The sequence below is a fragment of the Athene cunicularia genome (genome assembly GCF_003259725.1).
Source record: "Athene cunicularia isolate RWA chromosome 6 unlocalized genomic scaffold, athCun1 chr6_part2, whole genome shotgun sequence".
NCBI lineage: Eukaryota > Metazoa > Chordata > Aves > Strigiformes > Strigidae > Athene > Athene cunicularia.
The window spans coordinates 4,301,870-4,319,134 of record NW_020799106.1 but is presented as its reverse complement, the minus strand read 5'-3'; the positions used below and the strand labels follow the sequence as shown (position 1 = coordinate 4,319,134).

Here is a 17,265-nt window from a genome sequence, read left to right as displayed (position 1 = left end):
AAACACTTCTTGAGAAAAGCAACATTTCTTCACGGGATTCGCTAGACAGAGAGGAAATTCTGCCCTCTCCATTTTTTGGCTGGTCTTTTTTTGTTTGTTTGTTTTTCTCTGTTGTGTGGCTTTTGTTGTTGTTGTTTTTTTCTTTTTGTCTTTTGAAGTTGTGTGTGAAACTCCACCTCGCAGAGGCGACCTTGGGGAGGGCAGGAAGGTGGGATGCAGTACCTGAATGGGACATCCATGCCATTCCACTCCTCAGCATCATAAGGATGTCACCGAAAGGTCACCATCACCTAAGCAGCCTTGATATGTTGAAGCCAGTGCAAACAGCTAGTAGCTTCTCTGTCATCTCGGAAGAAAGCTAGTTAACATAACATGGATGCCCTTGAGATCTAGTTGTAGAGATGAATGGCAAGCCCAAGTCAAACAGCAGCAGGATCAGGAACTGCCTGATCTGCCTCCAGTAAGAAAGAAAAGGCCAGTGGGATTCAGAAAGGAAAAATCATGAGGTTTATTCAGCATTTACTTCCCAGCTTAATTCAATTTCCAGTTTAGCTTTACAGCTCACCTTCAAGTTAGAAAATGTATGTGTGTCCTGAATCATGAACGTGTATTCCTGCGCTGCAGTTCTAGTTTTAGATTAGATGTCATCTGAGCACTTTGGCTATAAATGAGCATTACATTTACAGGTGCTGTAGTTAGAATTACCAGCTGAAACAAACCATGACAATTTCATTCACTTTTTTCCAAGTCTGAGGCTTAATACAGCTTTCCTGTGGTGGAAAAAAAAAGTGGCTAACACTAGAAATCTAGAGATTTGATCAGTCACTGTTGGTTTTTGTATGTGTTTTGGTTTTCCAAACCACACTTGGTAAAGCATATTTTAGGTAAGCTCAGGGCTAATCTAAAAATCCTGCAAGACTTTTTCTCCAAATGCCATCTTTTGACAGCCTGCCAGAGACCTGGAAAATAGGTGTGCCTCATATCAGACCTAACCCAAACTACACAATAGACTGGCATCCAAGGACTCAGACGAGCATTTTGGTGTGCTAAGAGCAATCTAACCATAAACTAAAAGGCTTTTTCCTCAGACTGGCTCAAGGCAAGCAGAGCTTCTTTTGGGTAGCCTGGAAAGGCTTTTCAAACTTGATAGCATCGTGAGTCTGCTCAGGTTTTCTAGTGAGCACAATGAGCCTTGTGGCACTTCATAGCATACCCCTGAGTAACTGCTGAGTAAGTCACAAGGACGAGTCTATGCATCGAAGAGGAGTGCAATTCAAGGGTTTTCAGTGTAAAAAAATAAACCACTAGCATGAACACAGAAGAGAGAGAGACAGGGGTTCATGGAGTATTTGTGAATGGCTCATTTATTTTTCCACAACTACAAGAGACGCACTCTCTCGGTGACTCTAGGATTTCAACACAGAGCCCAGCAATGCTTGCTGCTTGTGAAACCTAAGCCCGCAGAGACCTAACTCTCATGCGTGCCTGGGTCTCCTCTGTCAAATAAACAACATCCTATAAAGCACATCTGGTGAGGGAAGACCCAGACTGCCAGTTTGAAACCCATCAGCTGGCTTTGGTGTAAGAGGAAGCCCTGAGACGCTCAGGGTTGTAACGATGGAGGGGAAGAGAGCCGAATACCCACAATTTGGTAAGTCAATTAAAACAATCTACAGCATTTGTCCACAGTGCAAAGGCAGGGAAAAGCCCCGTCTAACACACACAGCAACTCATTCCATTTGCTCTGCTGCTTGGCTCAATCTCCAGAAAGCTTCTAACTCTTCACTCTTCTAGTGGCACTACGTGCAATGTCTTTGTGCACCCGAGTCCTTATGTTGGAGATGTCTCCTGTAAATAAGGGTGATCAACCTCCCCCTCCATGAGGAAGGCAGCATCTCCCTTGGAGTAGCCAACACGTAAGGCACTAACAGACGGTGAAAAAGCGCCCACTAAGCACAACTCTGCTGTGCCACCTTGTGCACAGGCAAGTACAATCTCTTCCTGACCCCAACAAAGTAACTTGCTTGTGCTCACAAACAAGAAACTGGACTTTCTATATCTGAGCCTGAAATTGTAAAGCTTTTATTAACATTTGCTTGTCTAAGGAAAAAAAAAAAAAAAAAAAAAAAAAAAAAAAAAAAAAAAAAAAAAGAGTTGTTTCTAAAAACCATATCAAACCAAAACAACATTCCAGCTCCAGTATTTTATTCAATGCGTGCTGGCTTCACAAGCCCTGGAAGTTATTATCTACATGGGAAGAATAAGAAATCAACAGTTCTGACCAGCAACAATGGCTGCAGAGAAAGAGTGTTTGGCAGCAGCTCGCAGGCAGGGAGGAGGGAAGGAATGCAATGAAGAAGAGGAATGCAACGCTCTGCATGACCTACAACATTAACAGCACCCTGCATTGTGGGCCACCCCATTATTTTGATCACAACCACAATTTGCTTAATTGGTATTCCTAAAAAACGACAGAAAACAACTGTTTGCATCAATTAGCTGTCATTTCTTATTTTTTCCTTAAGTATGTTTTGCTCATTTTTTCAGCTTCTTTAACCAGAAAGCTGTTGTAAAAATTAAGATATGTACCAACGAAAAATCAGATGCTTGTTTTATTTATTTAGTCACTGGAGACATACACTCTGGTTTAAATTACAATAGATTATCTGACTAAACTGTTGGGGGAATATTTACTATATCTTTAAGAAGCCTCTCTCTCTCTTTCTTTAATTCTTTATAAAACGCTTTGAAGGCTCTCCAAATTAATTTTTTCATTATTAAACAAGCATTTCAGATTTGTTATCTTACCTTTCATAATGTCTGCGAGTACATGTAGCAGCACTTGTGCTTCCAGGGTTACCACCTAATTCATCATAAATATGTTTCCATTGTCGACGGGCTGTTATCTGTAAAAATGGCAATGGAAAATTTAATCTTGCATCTTTACAGATTCTACAGTGTTTGAGTTCACAACAACAAATGCATGTGTGACACTTTCAGAACAGCATGTACTACAAGCACTATAAAAGCCCCTACAGAATATATTGAGTGCACAGAGCTTTGGGTGTCTTTTTTTTTTTTTGTAAGTTAACACTATGTCTATTTTCTTTCTCTCTAAAATGGAGTGATCTGACTGATTCATTATCAAGTCACAAGCAATATGGCCTCACAAAAGAGAATTTCAATCAATATAGGGTCATTAACCATCAGAAGTTATGCAGACAAATCCCACGGTGAATTATGAAAATGAAGCTCAAACCATACTCAGCACAAATAATGATTACATAGTTATTTTAACTGAATTAGAGAAAATAAATCTGCTGCAAAACCCAAATCCACCACAGAATTCTGTAAATCCACAAAAGCATAGTCCGTAACTCTATATGTTACAAGCTGTTTATTTTTATCCATTTATGTCAGTAAAATATATAGATCAAATAGTAATGAAATTTTAACATACTCCAATGTTAATATTTGAGCTATGTACTTTATTGGACCACGCTGATGAAAATAAACATCTTGTAACATATTGAATTGCATACCATGGCTCTGTTTTTTTTTTGTACAGAAATTAGGATTATACAGAATAACAGATGGAAGACCTGGCAAAAGAATTGTTCCTGAATACCACTTCATTATTTTATATATTCTGCTATATTTAAAACAGGAAGAAAAACAGGAATAGGACAAGCACAACAGATAACCCCTCTTTTGCCTGAAGCTCATAAAGGAGGCCAGTGGAAAATTGTGGGGGCAATTTGGGGAGAATTTTGTCATTTTGTGTGGAATGCTGCGGATTTTAATATATTCAGCCCTGGAGGCTTCTTCGGAGTTACCCACAGAGCAGTCAATGGCGTTTACTGAGGAGCTAAAGGCAGCAATCAGAAGAAAACAAATATTACAACTTGTAATCTGAGGCCTGTAATTTTAATCTAAACAAGAGGAGATAGCTGCTGTCATTAAATAATACAGGGTAAGAGGTGTTTCTTTTTTGCTGAATATAAAAGGAAAATCCTTCCTTTGCAGAAATTCTTCTCCAAAGCCAAAAGCATGGCTGGAGACTTATCATTTGATAATGTTACAATTTTTTCAAGTTTATTGTTTGTACAGTTCTCCTTAGAAAACATCAGCATCTCCAGCTCATTATTAGTATCTGTACAGAGTTTGCATCTATAGATACTTGATTAAAAAAAAGGCGTATTTTATCTTAAACCTCATTTAAAGCAAAATGGACGGACTGCATTCACTAATTTTATTTTCTGTCTTCTGTAACCAACTCAAAGACCACAGGCACAGGACAGGGACTGCAATTCAAAGATAAATTCTGCACAAATGAATTATTTAAATACAAATCAAACACTCATCTGAGGATAAGGTTCATTTTAAGTCTGTTTTGTTTAAGTTCTTATGCTGTCTCTTCCACAGGCTACCCACATTTCTACCTATTATTACTACTAAAGGGCTTGAAGAACTGGAGAGTCCTAACGAGCCATAAAGAACATCACCTCTTGAGAATTCTGCAACCTGAAAGGTCAAGAAAAGAGCTGGACCAAGTACCCTGCTGTGGAGGAATGCCTGGATGGGAAGCTACCTCTGGTCCTCCCTCCCACACCCATTCCACCAGTCCTTGGGTGGAAGGCAAAGGGCGGAGGCATGGCCAGACAGCCCTTGCCTTCTGGTAGCCCCCCAAAATCACAGATCCCCCCCGAGGACTGCTGCAAGTGGCTTTATATTAAATTAAGTCTCTGGCAGCCTCACAGACTAGGGGAACAAAGATGCACAAAGCCAGTCTGGGGTCCGTGCTCTGGCCCTCTGGCAAGCACAGCCTGGCTGGCTTGCAAGGCTGTGGGCCAGGACCTGATGCTTTGGCTAAGCACAGTGATGCTGAACAGAAGTTATAAATGAAAGCAAAGGATTGGTCAGCAAGAGGACTACTGCAGGTCCCCTTTTTAAACATCCCGATGTGACTAAGAAGTATGGTCTCCATTTTCAACAGGAAAATGTTAACCTTAGAGCCCAAGTCTCATTAACTATGAGCTGACTCAAGAATTGATACTCAAGCTGGAGCACCAGTAAATACAACCAACTTTAAGGGGAAAATCTGAAATCCTTGTTATCATTTTTGGTGTCTCTTTCCTCTGTGCTGCTTACAATAATAGTATTTACAGAAACATTTGCCCAGCTTTATCCAATTCTGCCCTGACCAGAACCCCTCAGCAATTAGCAGGGCTGCACCCTCCCACGTACAGAGCTAAGTTTAAATTCTCTACCCCCTGAAACAATTGTTATTCTAACAAAGCCTGGGGTTGAGTTTTCCCCTGCTCTGGAAAGTTTAGTTTTTATGCTTAATAAACTTCAAAGGACTAAAGTGACTGATAAATTACATCCTCAAACAATCTGAACAAAATGCTGCACTGTGGAAACTTCACAGTTGTCACGCAGAGCAGCACTGCTCGAGCTGGCCATATCCAAATGGAGGACTGCTTGCTTTTCTCATAAAAAGTCCCTCCCAGCCACCTCAGTGACTGGGAACTTCCTGAGAAGCCAGGAAAGGGCAGTGCTTGGCAATGCTTTGCTGTTCCTACCAAAAATGCCTGCCTTGGCTGCTTTTACACAGTGGTTTTAACTCTGAAAGGGCTCATACACCCAATTGGTAACATGCCCAGGATTGGGCACCTGAGGAACGAAAAGGCAGACTAACAAAAGGTATGAAAATGGTAAAATATTTTAGCTGCCTGGGCAGGGAATTGCCCATAAACATTCAGGAGCAAAGTGTTGGAGGTTTTTTAAGGGCGTGGAGCTATAGTGGCGTAAGAAAACCAAGATCCTACAAAAGCTTTAACAAATGTCCTGAGCGCTTTCATTTCACACTTTTGACTAATTAAGCTTCAGCTTCCTGATGTAAATTGACCTGTTCCAGTAGAAATCATACAGAAGACAAAGCACTTTTGCTGTTTAGTTCTCCAATTTGTTTTTCCCTGCTCCTACCCCTCCCAGTGCCTGCCACATTCTAAAAGTGCAGGACGCTCCCAGCCCACCCATCAATCAAGGCAATCGCACAGGCCAGTCTCATCTCTGATAGCTTCCCATAGTCTTCTGGTTTTCAGACCCCTCTCACAATTTGCTCCAACCTACAGCTTCACAATCCTAGAGCTGGACCCACTGGAAGTCAAGAGCTTTGAAAAACTCCGTGACATCTTTCCCAATCAGCAAAATTTGGAGTTAAGCAAGAGACTGGTCTGCCCGGGGACCTGAGAGCAGATCTGATCTGGTTCCTCTAAGTACAGTATTAGACAGTGACTAGTACTCAAGAACAACCAAATAAACCCAGTGATCTTATCTACTGAAGTAAAGGACTGTTTATACACATGCTTTTAATGGTGTCTTTTGCTCTGAGAAATCTTAAGGTCTTCTGCACTGCAATCCCAGCTCCCAGCTCCCTTCCTCATGAAATAGCTTCTTGCAAATCTTCTTCCTGTTGCAAATCTAATGGGGGATTTTCTGGTCATGGTATGTGATGTTCACAATGCTCTTCAAAACAGAGCTCTGGGTATTAGCTCTGTAGGAAACAAATCCAGGTAGCTTTGCATTCCAGTGATATATCAGTTTCTTTGGGCCTGCCCAGACACAGGACTGCTGTACATGTCAGTCATTAATTTTTAAAAACTAAAGCACATTGTTGTTGCTTCCAAGAGGCACGAGCTAAACAGGATCCCACCGACCTCTGGCAAAATTTAAGCCGCTACACACCAAAGGTTAAGCTCCACCTAATTTTCTTTTTACCCTTTATCTTTCTAAGACATCTCCAGGTTGAGTCCATTCAGCACCACAGCCTTCTGCAAACATGCCAAGGCACTCCTTTGGTGTTGGCTTAAAAGGCAAAATGCCATTTCATGACTTGCCAAGGACAACTCTTTAGCTGAGTCCTGGAAGTTTCCCATCTATGAACATCTGTACCTTTTACTCACTTGACTTAGGGTGACTGAGAAAATTCCAGGCAACGGCTGTTAAATGCCACCACAGCTGAGCCCCCTAGAATGTGACATTGTTTTGTATTTAATCCAGGGATTTGGGGACATTTTAAATCTTTCACACTGTGAAGGTCTGCTATACGAGCGCTTTCCAATGCATTCTCCTATTATTAGTAACAAAGATGTTCATTTCGTGTATCTTTGTTTAAGAGAAACATGATTCCACCAATTCCAAAGAGACAGCTTCATCTGTTAAGGACTTAAACCAATTTGTACAGGTTACTATTTTTATTAAGCCTGTATTATGTCCAACAAGAAGTACATGGGAGTGTGTTATTACACAGTCACAGATGACAACTAACTAAGAATTAGTAATCAAACAGCTATCAGAGAGATGAGAAATAACCGTCACAAGCACTCTAACTGGAGAGCTCTTAAAATATGAGATACGACACAAAATCATGACTTGACACTACTAGATATCCCATATGTACAGGTAATACACTCTGTCAAGCCTGACTGGATCCATGCCAGCCCCTGACACATGACAATAAAGGAAAGTCAGGCAGATGGCTAAGAAGGTTGTTCTCTGCATCTCAAATGCAATCCCTGGCTGATTTCATTCACATTTAGAGCCTTAACCAACAGGACTGGACTTGGAGGTCTTGTATTGTTCTGTGAATCTGGGCAGAAGCTGGGAAACACCATACATGATCTCTGCTTGTTTCTCAAAGATGTTTTTCAAGCCGCACGGAAGCATCTATACATGGACAAGGTGGACAGGGCAGGGGATGAAACTGCAATTGGGCTGGCTATCATTGTTCTGCCAAACACAAGGATGTGAAGTTTGCAGCTCCTTTAACTGGGAAGGTTTCTACACTTACTAGTAAAAAACAAGTCATCTGACCACTCTAAGTTCTCATATGTGATTTTAACCAACTTTTGTTTCCTCTTCATAAATGGCTGTCACACGCTGAAGCCAACTGTCTACTTTTAAATATTTTTTTTATAATACTTCCAAGAGAAAAGATCCATTTTTATCTCAATGCACTAACCAGAAACTTGTGAAATTTTAAAACAAGTTAAAGATGATGAAGCCCTTATAATGGACACATGACTTGAATCAAGTCAGATGGAAGGGTCCATATAAATAAATGTGTATTAAACAGGGTAGGTTTGAGAAAGCCTTTGCTCTGCACATGACTTATCATCAATAGATATTGGCACTGTGCATGTGAGTGTTGGATTCTGGTCAATACTGAGTTACAACACTCACTCAATCTAAACAGACCTGCCTAAGATTCTGGAACTGATACTGAAGTCCATGTCACCCCAGTCATCCACTGCCTTGCTGAAGAATGAAACATGAATCAAACACAAAAGCCTCTCAGCAATGCTCACCATGATAAAATATACAGAAACAAACGCAGCTTGGCAAACTCAATGAATATCAACTGGCAATAAAATAATAAAACCCAGGGTGTGCACAGGTCAAAGTACTGCAACAGCGATTGGTTTAGCTTTCAGGGAATGTGAAGCAAGGGCAGATCCATATTAAGGATAAGACTGTTAACAGAAGAGAATGAGGGCAGGCAACCTCATGCTCCACGTGCAACTTAAACTGCATCACAATGCCCCTTCCAATTTCAGCTCTTCTGCAGAGAGCACAGGTGCCACTCACATCACAAGAAGAGGATCAGGGCCATCACTGCAGCCCAGAGTCACTCTCAAACCAAAGCTGCACTCCCAGTACGTCAGAGGGTGTGAGCTATGCCTGCCTTGACATTTACCGACCAGGCAGCACTCTCTTAGCTTCTTCTCTATGAAAAATAAGCACCAATGACGAAATGGTACGTTTTCATCAAAGGTGACAAATGCCCCTAAACAACACAGAACATCTGTCACTGAGAAAAGGACAGGGGCTTTGAGACAAGGGTAGACTGATGCTACCCTGGATGACATTCTCATGTACGTGATCCTCCTCCTCTGATCCTCTCACGTTTCTGCTCCTGTTGGTAGACCTGGCTCTCTGGTCTTGTGTTCACAAACTCACCATCCTATTCCTGCTCTGCCCCATGCACAGAGGTTCACCTGCTCCAGCACCTCTAAATCCAGGCCTCTCCCTCTCATTCTGGCACTAAAACTCATCTCTCTCCATCACTTCAGCATCCCTGCTTCCATACTCAGTCCCTTCGAGTAGATATGAAACGTTGCGGTGACAATCTCCTGCCTCCCTGAGCACTGAGCACGCCACTCTTTCAATCTCCCTCCCGGCCTTCCCTGGTGCTCTGGATCAAGTTCAAAATTTTAGGCCTCATTTTCATTGCACTTTACAACTTACGGCAATTACTGTTGGCTCATAATTGCTGTAACGATCTAGGGTAGCTATTCATTCATATAAACCCATGAGCACACCTACACACACCCCTGTACATAAGCATTCTCTGTGCTGATTAATGAAAGATAGAGGAACAATAAAAGCCAAATCAAGCATGTATTTTTGTTAAGAATGTTAGATCATGTTTCACAAAATCCCAGCCACACCCATGCTGATCAACCCAGGTTGCTGATTTGCAGAACAATATGCTTTATTGTTATGGAAGGAAAACGGTGAGTTTTGAATTTTGATTCAAATGACGTTCAGTTTCTTGATAGTGCATTTCTTCTTGTAATTTCTCTACAGCACAGATATGTCCCAGATTACTTCGTAAACAAAGCAAAAATAATTTCTTTCCTCCAAGTGCGGCAGGAACTGAACAACTTAATCTGATCATTGTGTGCAAAGAAATATTTCCAATGACGACATCTTCCTATGTCAATTGGTTTTTATTACAGATGTCATCTCGATGTGCCATATTAATGCAGCTCTTTCTTCTCGTTTCAAGATTTTAATCTAAGTTTGTTGCTCTAATATTTTATTGGTTCAAAATACATGCTGTAAAATCCATGGCCATCAAATTTTCCTGTGAGCTAAAAATAAACTGCTCTTGTCAGATATGGTTAGCTGATAAAAAGTGTCAGAGACTTTTCTGAATTACTTTGATAACTTCCTGTTTATGTGGTACTGACCCTTGTCTAATAAAGATCTTTTACACTTGGAATAAGAGAAGATACTGCAGCATACTATTCCTTAATGGACAATGCTGATTACTTTTGAAAGCCTTTAATACATTTCCCATATTAGACATGAACAGATGTCAGGGATGTTGCCAAGTGAAATTTCTTTTATGCAATCTTGGCTTGTTGTACAATAATAGCCCTTTCTCAACATGGGAAAAAATTACAGACCCAACTAATTTCCTTGACAGGGAAGAGTTACATATGTTTTCCACTTGTAGTTTTTACGACAAGTTTACAATTTTGCCAAACCTGGAACTAATTGGGACCGTTTCCAAAAATGGTCCAATAAACCCACAATGTGTACAGCTAGCCTAAAATGCAGCAAATGATTGTTTGCTTTTACATTTTTTTTTTTCTAACAGGGAAAAGTTAGATTGCACAATTATTTCATTTAAGTTACTTAAACACTTACTGTTTCATATCCTCCCAGTTTTTGAGCAGCTTGAAACATAGTCCAAAGGTTAACTGTTAGAGGGACAATAAGTATTTAGATAAGCATTGCATTAACCAACATATTTCAAAGAAATGTAAAATAAACAGTTTTTAAAAAAGAAAAATAGAGAAAAAAAGCTCACAGCCCCTGAAAAAGCTCCTGTGGAACATTTTCCAAAGAGGTATTTACATAATCTCAAGAGTAAATATTAGCCCATACTATATATATTTTTAATTACATATAAGAGAACACACTTAGATTCCTTAACAGGACTGGAAAAATACACTGAGACAAAGGTAATGGGCTCATTTGACTTTGCTGATAAGAGGCACAGTATAATGACTTAGCATGTTTCCATAACTTTGATAACAAAAATTACTTATTGGGAAGAATGTTGCTTTTAATTGTTTGTTTAATCCTGATTTCATTACCAAGCAAGCATGAGCCACATACCGGCTCCCAGAGAAAGCCTATTGATTAAACAACAATATCCAATATTTACTGCAGCTCAGATAATGGCCTCCATAATCAATAAACAATAAGCTCTGTTCTAACAGGTCATGTGTGAATGAACCCAGAGGGAGCACAAATGAAAATTACCATAATAATTATGGTATGGGTGGTTGTGTCTTGCCCACAGCTGTGGGGTCGGAGGAACAGAGGCAACTCAATTCCAAAGATGTGCTGGGAGATGCTTCCCGCAGAACTCATCCTCTCTCACACGCTTTTCATCCTGGCCTACTGTTCCATGGCTGCTGATGTCTCACTTTATTTCATGTATTTATTTTTACTTTATTTTAATCTTTATTTTATCTTATTTTAATTGCTAGAAGAAAAATTGATGTCTTAGCTTTATGAAGGGTGTATGCACTATTCCACCACCAAATAATGATCCCCCATAGACATACTACAAATACTTCAGGCTAGACTCAGCAATAACGCTGTGGACCACAGAGGTGAGGATCTCCTCCTCCATGGGGGGGATGCTCTGTTGTAGTGTACACACTGCTTCTTCTCACTAACCTATTTATATTGTCCATGTTTGCACAAGTCTTGCTGGACAAACACACAGTCCCATCCTGCAAACATATCTGCTCTTCTCAGCATACTTACTCTTGGCATTTAAGTATTTGCCGGATCAGGCCCCTAATTTATAATGAATGTCAGGCAACTTTCAGTTTATTTCAGTTAAATGTTAGCAGAGGGCTCTACCCCCAGTGGGAAATTTTAGAAATAATACTTTAGCTTGTCTTTCAAGCCCACCCTGTCCCCATGCTTGAAGAAATGCAGAATAAAATGGGGGTGGGGGTGGGTGGGGGTAAATCCTCTCTTCAACACAAAACGTTCTGAAAGCCTCATTGAATCTTGTACTGTTTCAAAGCTATCAAGAGCTTTGCTTAGGCCTAGATTTAATCTAAATCAATGCATAATGCAACGAAGCTGTTCATAGTACATTAATTTTACTTCCATTTCAAGCAGCCAGTTTTCAGACAAACACTGTAATCATTCGGAGTTATATAAGTTTATAATGGCTGCTGGAGGCCTGTTGCAATCAGTGCCAATTGCTATTAGGTATGTAAATTGTTATGTAAAACATACAGGTTTGACATTCTTCATCAAAATAACACATGGTTTTAATCCGGGAGATAAATTAGAGTAAATAATATTTCAATCCATGGAGTTTTCCCTTTAAGGAAATAAAGTATCATTCAATTTATAGATAAGGAGGAAAAATACCACCATTTACAGCTTTTGTTGGAAACTCTGAAAGATCTACATTGCGCCGCAATATTTATGTAAAATTTAGTTACAACTGTATCTTCTCCACCTACAATTGCTTTACAGATTGTGGCACTACAAACTGTACATGCCAAAGCAATTCTAAACATTGCATTCTGTATTAAACAGATACTGTCTGGTTTTATATTCTCCGAAGTCAGTAATTTATTAACTATAAACACATTTTGGGGCTTAAAAATACGATCCCTTTTGTGCCTTTCTTGACCACCTTTAAATGTCTTCCTTTAATATTTGTCCTTTCATACAGAACATCTGGGCACAATAAAGATACGTCATATTATTAACTCAGAAGAAAGGCATTACAGACGCTGCAGATTTACAAAACAGAAAACTTGAGAGTTTTCAACATGCCTATTTCTAGTCATAATCAGCGGATTTAAACCTATAAATATCTGGCAGCAACTACCCCAGAAGGAAGAGATGCAAATCTAGGCACAAGACAGTGAAATGCCTGGACTGGAAAATCTGTAGATATAAACATGGTCCCCCCATCCATAAGGATTTAAAATAGTCTTCATGTGCAAATGCTTTCTCCAGAGAAGCCAAACCATTCTAAAATGTCAACAAGAAAGTGAGAAAAAGGATACTTACTCTGCTTAAAACCTAAATAGGGTATTCGTTCAATTGGTGTTTTCCTTTCTTTCATATATTTATAAAGAGCCACAAGGAAAGCCTGCTCATCAGCTCTGCATTCTTCACCTACGGCAATCTTTGATTTATCCTCACTTGAGCCTTTTTTACAGTTGCTGTTGTTACTCTTGGGTTTGGGCAAAGCTGACTTAGCCTCACATTTTACCTGGGAAAAGAAAAGATGTCATATCAGATCTGGGTAATCTTTAATTTTCACTTAAGAAATAAATACCCTCTCCTAGCAGCATGGATTGTTGAAAAAATGAAGGCCAAACCATGCAACTGTGTTTGAGGGGAAACAAAGGAAGCTATTTATAGAGCTAAATGTCTTGTTCTGAATCTTAGTCACAACATTTTTAAATAGCCACATCTTTAAATCATTATAACCCATTGGTAATGCTCTCCAGATCTGCATTTTTATGACTATACATTGCTATGTCACAGACAGCTCCCATCTCTCACATACACTTGCCATTAGCAAGTCTAATAATAACCTTCGTTCCAGGATTGACACTCAGCATTGTCAACTCCCGTAGACAACCCTGGGAGCTGAGGGTGCTCAGCCCCTTCCAGGAACGCTCAGCAGTCAGCTCTGAAATGACACATTTTTCTCTCCTTTGGCCCACCAAAATAGACACAAACCTTGGCAAGCCTTACCCAGGCAGAGCCCTCAGCGCACAGAGTGGAGGTTATGCTGTAGCATGGACTTAAGTCAAGTGAGTATGAGCATCTGCTTAAACTTAAGCACAGCTCTAAGTATTTAGCAGAAGGAAGAGGCTGGAAGCCGAAGCCTTTCCTGGTAGACACTGGCAGCCCCAATGCACATGGGTCCCAGAGCTCCAGGTCTCCCACTGGCCTCCCCGGCAGATGTGTGCCAGTCACAAAGTCAACAAATTGGAACCACTTTACTTCTCATCAGTATTCAAACATGGGGAAAAATATCCAGTGAGACCAGCTTAATCCTGCAGTCCTCCTGAAGATAATTCTCTCATTGAATCAAGCAAATTACAACTTGAGCATTCCCGTAATTTATGTATACACAAAACAAAAAGAGCAGAACCTTGCAAACTGATGTTTAAAAGCTCTCCATGACCAAGACGGGATCAATACATTTCCAGTGAAATACTGCAAGTCCTCTAACACAAGGTAGTGGAGGTGGTTAATCGTATTTTCAATTTGCACTGTCCCTTCAAGGCTTCTGAGTGCTGTGAGGCTTCTGGGAGCTCCATAACCCATCCGAAACATGTCCTTTGTGCTCCCAGAGGGAGTAGGGAGACTGTAAGAGCCAGTATTTGGTATCTTAGGAGGACAGCAGAGGAGAGCAGGGTATCTCGCTCAACAGGAAGGCAAGAGCTCTTGGTCAAGTAAGCCATTGACTCTCCTTCACTCTCCTCACTTCTAAACCAGGTGCTTTCTGGGTACTTGAAATTTTGGATGTAAGTGCTATGAAGAGCATTATGTAAGTGCTTGTAAACAAACAACAAACATATCACCGGAAAGACTATGATATGCTTATTTTATCTCAATAAAGCTACCCCATGTTTCCGGCTCAGGGAAAGCAAAATCTTTTATTTTATACTCCTCCCGGGTATTAACTTTGCAGAAAGCACTGACTTAAGGTTAGCTGCCTCCACAGTTTTCCCCAGATGTTGGACAAAGTAATGCCAGCTCCTAACCAGAGGGGAGAAGTGGCCACAGTTCTCCAAGGTAATCAATGCTGCTGAAAATCTCCATGTTGGACACTGCAGGGTGCAGACTCATTCTTCCCAGGCAATGCAGCAGGGACTGGGAAATGGACTTCTTGGGGGATTTTTCTTGATCACTTGCTGCTAAAGTATGTCCACTGTACGGCTCAATATTCTCTGGTTGGATGACTCAAAGAGATGGTGTCTTCCTATGGCAGAAGACACCATGCTTTGCCTATTAGTACAGATACGCTCGTTGATTAAACTTCTGTAAAGATCCTGGGTTTTATCCAAAACTCAATGGAGCTAGTGGAACTTGAAAGTGCCAGAACGCAAGGGATGGACTCCAAGCAGTGTCAGGTTCAACGAAGCTTTGACGAACACTGCAATGCTTCATGCACTCAGCATTCAAGGCAAGAGCCTCACTTTTGGAACCTCCCCACTGTCTGACAGGAGATATGGATGAATGCCATGACCAATGATTAACGAGAACCAAAAGGGTGAAATGCCATTTTGGGTAACATCGGTGTAAATCCAGCATAAACGTATCAAAGTCAGTGAAAGCAATCCCAGATTGCACCAGGCACCACAAACTGCTCTCCTCTTGCAAAACATTGAGTTTGAATCTTCCTAGAGGGCAAAGATCTGGAGGAAGGTCCTGAATGCAGAGCTCTGCTTGGCTCTGCTCTCTTTTTCTGGTCTGCTCGGAGAGCCTGAACGGTTCCATTATAAAGCAAGAGTTCAGCTTCCACAGGAGGAGTTAAAGCTTCCTTTGTAGCCTCAGCGTGTGTAAAACCTCCAAAATAAAAATAAGGGCTAAGGCCCTGACAGGCAACCCGGCCCTGCAGTGTGGATAAGCTGGGGTGTACTGAGATGGGCTCTGTGAACATCTGACCACCTCCTGATGCATGTTCCATCAGAGGTGTATGATCCATGGTCAACACCCATGGGTACACCCGTGTTTGTCTTCTCCTGCCAGAGGTCACACACAACACAGACCGCTACAGACCTGCATTTTAAAGTTGCAGTCAGATAATAATGGCTGAGGTGCTCGGAATAAATCTCCAGGTCTGAGAGCATGCCAGGCCACCTGTGGCCACAGGAAAAGCATATCCTGGCAACTTTTAAACTAATTTCCCAGATCTTGCTGTAGAAATGAAGTGAGAGATTTACTTCAGCATTAGCACTAGGAGATGTAATGAGTAGATGCATTTGGGGACAATTTCCATGTTTAACAAGTTAATCCTGTCAGCTCTTTGAAATGGTCAGAGCAGCCAGTTTTAAAAAGCCTTACAGCGCAATTCCGCACAATTTGAATGGGAATGCTCTTTGGGAGCATGAAGCAGGTACGATGAGGGTCACGCTGGAGCCTGCAAGTCCCAAAGGTCCGTCCAGCACTGATGACACGTGAAGTATGAAAGTCTCCCGAGTCCCAGAAGTGTCTGGAGAGAAGAGCTTGATATATGCCTCTCCAGGAGAACGGATCTCGCCTCAGTAGATGGCCTCGTATTTTTGTGATTTGTACATTCCCAGCCTGGGAGGGAACTCCCCTGGGATCTCCCCCAGGAGGTACTAAAATGGATGAAGTGACCAGCAAGGGGATCAAAACCAAGAAGAGGTACATGAAAGACCCATTCCACCTGGCAGCACCTGCAGGTTCAGGACCATGTTGTCTGTCCCGCTATTGCTCTATTTTTAACAAGCCACCTACACTGGAATTTACTCAGAGCTGCTCCTACTCAACCAAATGCTCTTCTGTGTCAGGTAACAGTAAAAGCCTACAAAACGATCTGCTGATGGTTCAAGGTAAACATGCCTAGTGAAAACTAAGTTGTAAGAAGATACAAAGCTTTCTAGTCACTGGCAGCTGAGAACATGACATGCAGCAAGTCATTACAACCATGTGGCTTGTGTTGGTCTTGACATACTCAAAACCACAGTCTTCAGAATGATACTTCTGCCACTCCCCGACCCGAACTGTACAGTCAACACGTCTCCACCGGAGCCATCACCCGGCCACCTGAGAAATGAAGCTGCTGTCAGATACTGAGTGCCATGATCTGAGGATGAAAGCAGCACAACTTCTGGTCGAAAGGGATTTTAGCTGGAACAGGAATACAGCCAGGACCACTGCCAAAATGTTGCAGCATCTGACACAAGTGGATTTGTCCTGTTTACACTAGCAGTGTTCAACCCTGCTCTCCATGGGTCCACTGTCAGCGTTAGTTGGAGATGGAGCACGGACAGAGGAGGAAAACTGATAGTGAAGCCCAACGTGGAGCCTAAGATGATGACTTAACACCCCAACTGTTCCCAACAATGAGAAGATCTCCATTCGCCCCTTCCTCAAATACACTTCCCCTCCTTCCCTTGAAACCCACAGGCAGGGTCTGTACAAAGTGCAATAGCTCTGCTGATTCACTGCCCTCCTCTTATTAAAGTATATCCACAGCCCCGAGACAGATTGATGGGAAGAGCCACAGTGAAGTCAGTGTAACTACATGCAAGGACATTATATCATGAGTATGTCTATTATTTATAATGAAATTAAGCTGGCCAAGATAATTAATGCTATTAATATCTGCACAATGATGAGCACAGTATGACTAGATAAATAGACGGAATT

General features: G+C 41.3%; 1 protein-coding gene across 4 annotated transcripts in view; it reads right to left on the bottom strand.

The window, feature by feature from the left end:
- The window catches only part of ARID5B (AT-rich interaction domain 5B), a 106,494-nt gene that overhangs the window by 16,503 nt on the left and 72,726 nt on the right, over positions 1 to 17,265 (bottom strand). For 2 of the 4 annotated variants that reach the window (XM_026851996.1, XM_026852000.1), the window contains 3 exons: positions 12,916 to 13,120; positions 10,504 to 10,556; positions 2,809 to 2,906 (listed from right to left, as the gene is read on the bottom strand). In XM_026851996.1, the coding sequence (XP_026707797.1) occupies positions 2,809 to 2,906; positions 10,504 to 10,556; positions 12,916 to 13,120 (356 nt within the window). The remainder of the gene's footprint in view (positions 1 to 2,808; positions 2,907 to 10,503; positions 10,557 to 12,915; positions 13,121 to 17,265) is intronic. The other 2 variants (XM_026851998.1, XM_026851999.1) reach the window with 2 other exon arrangements.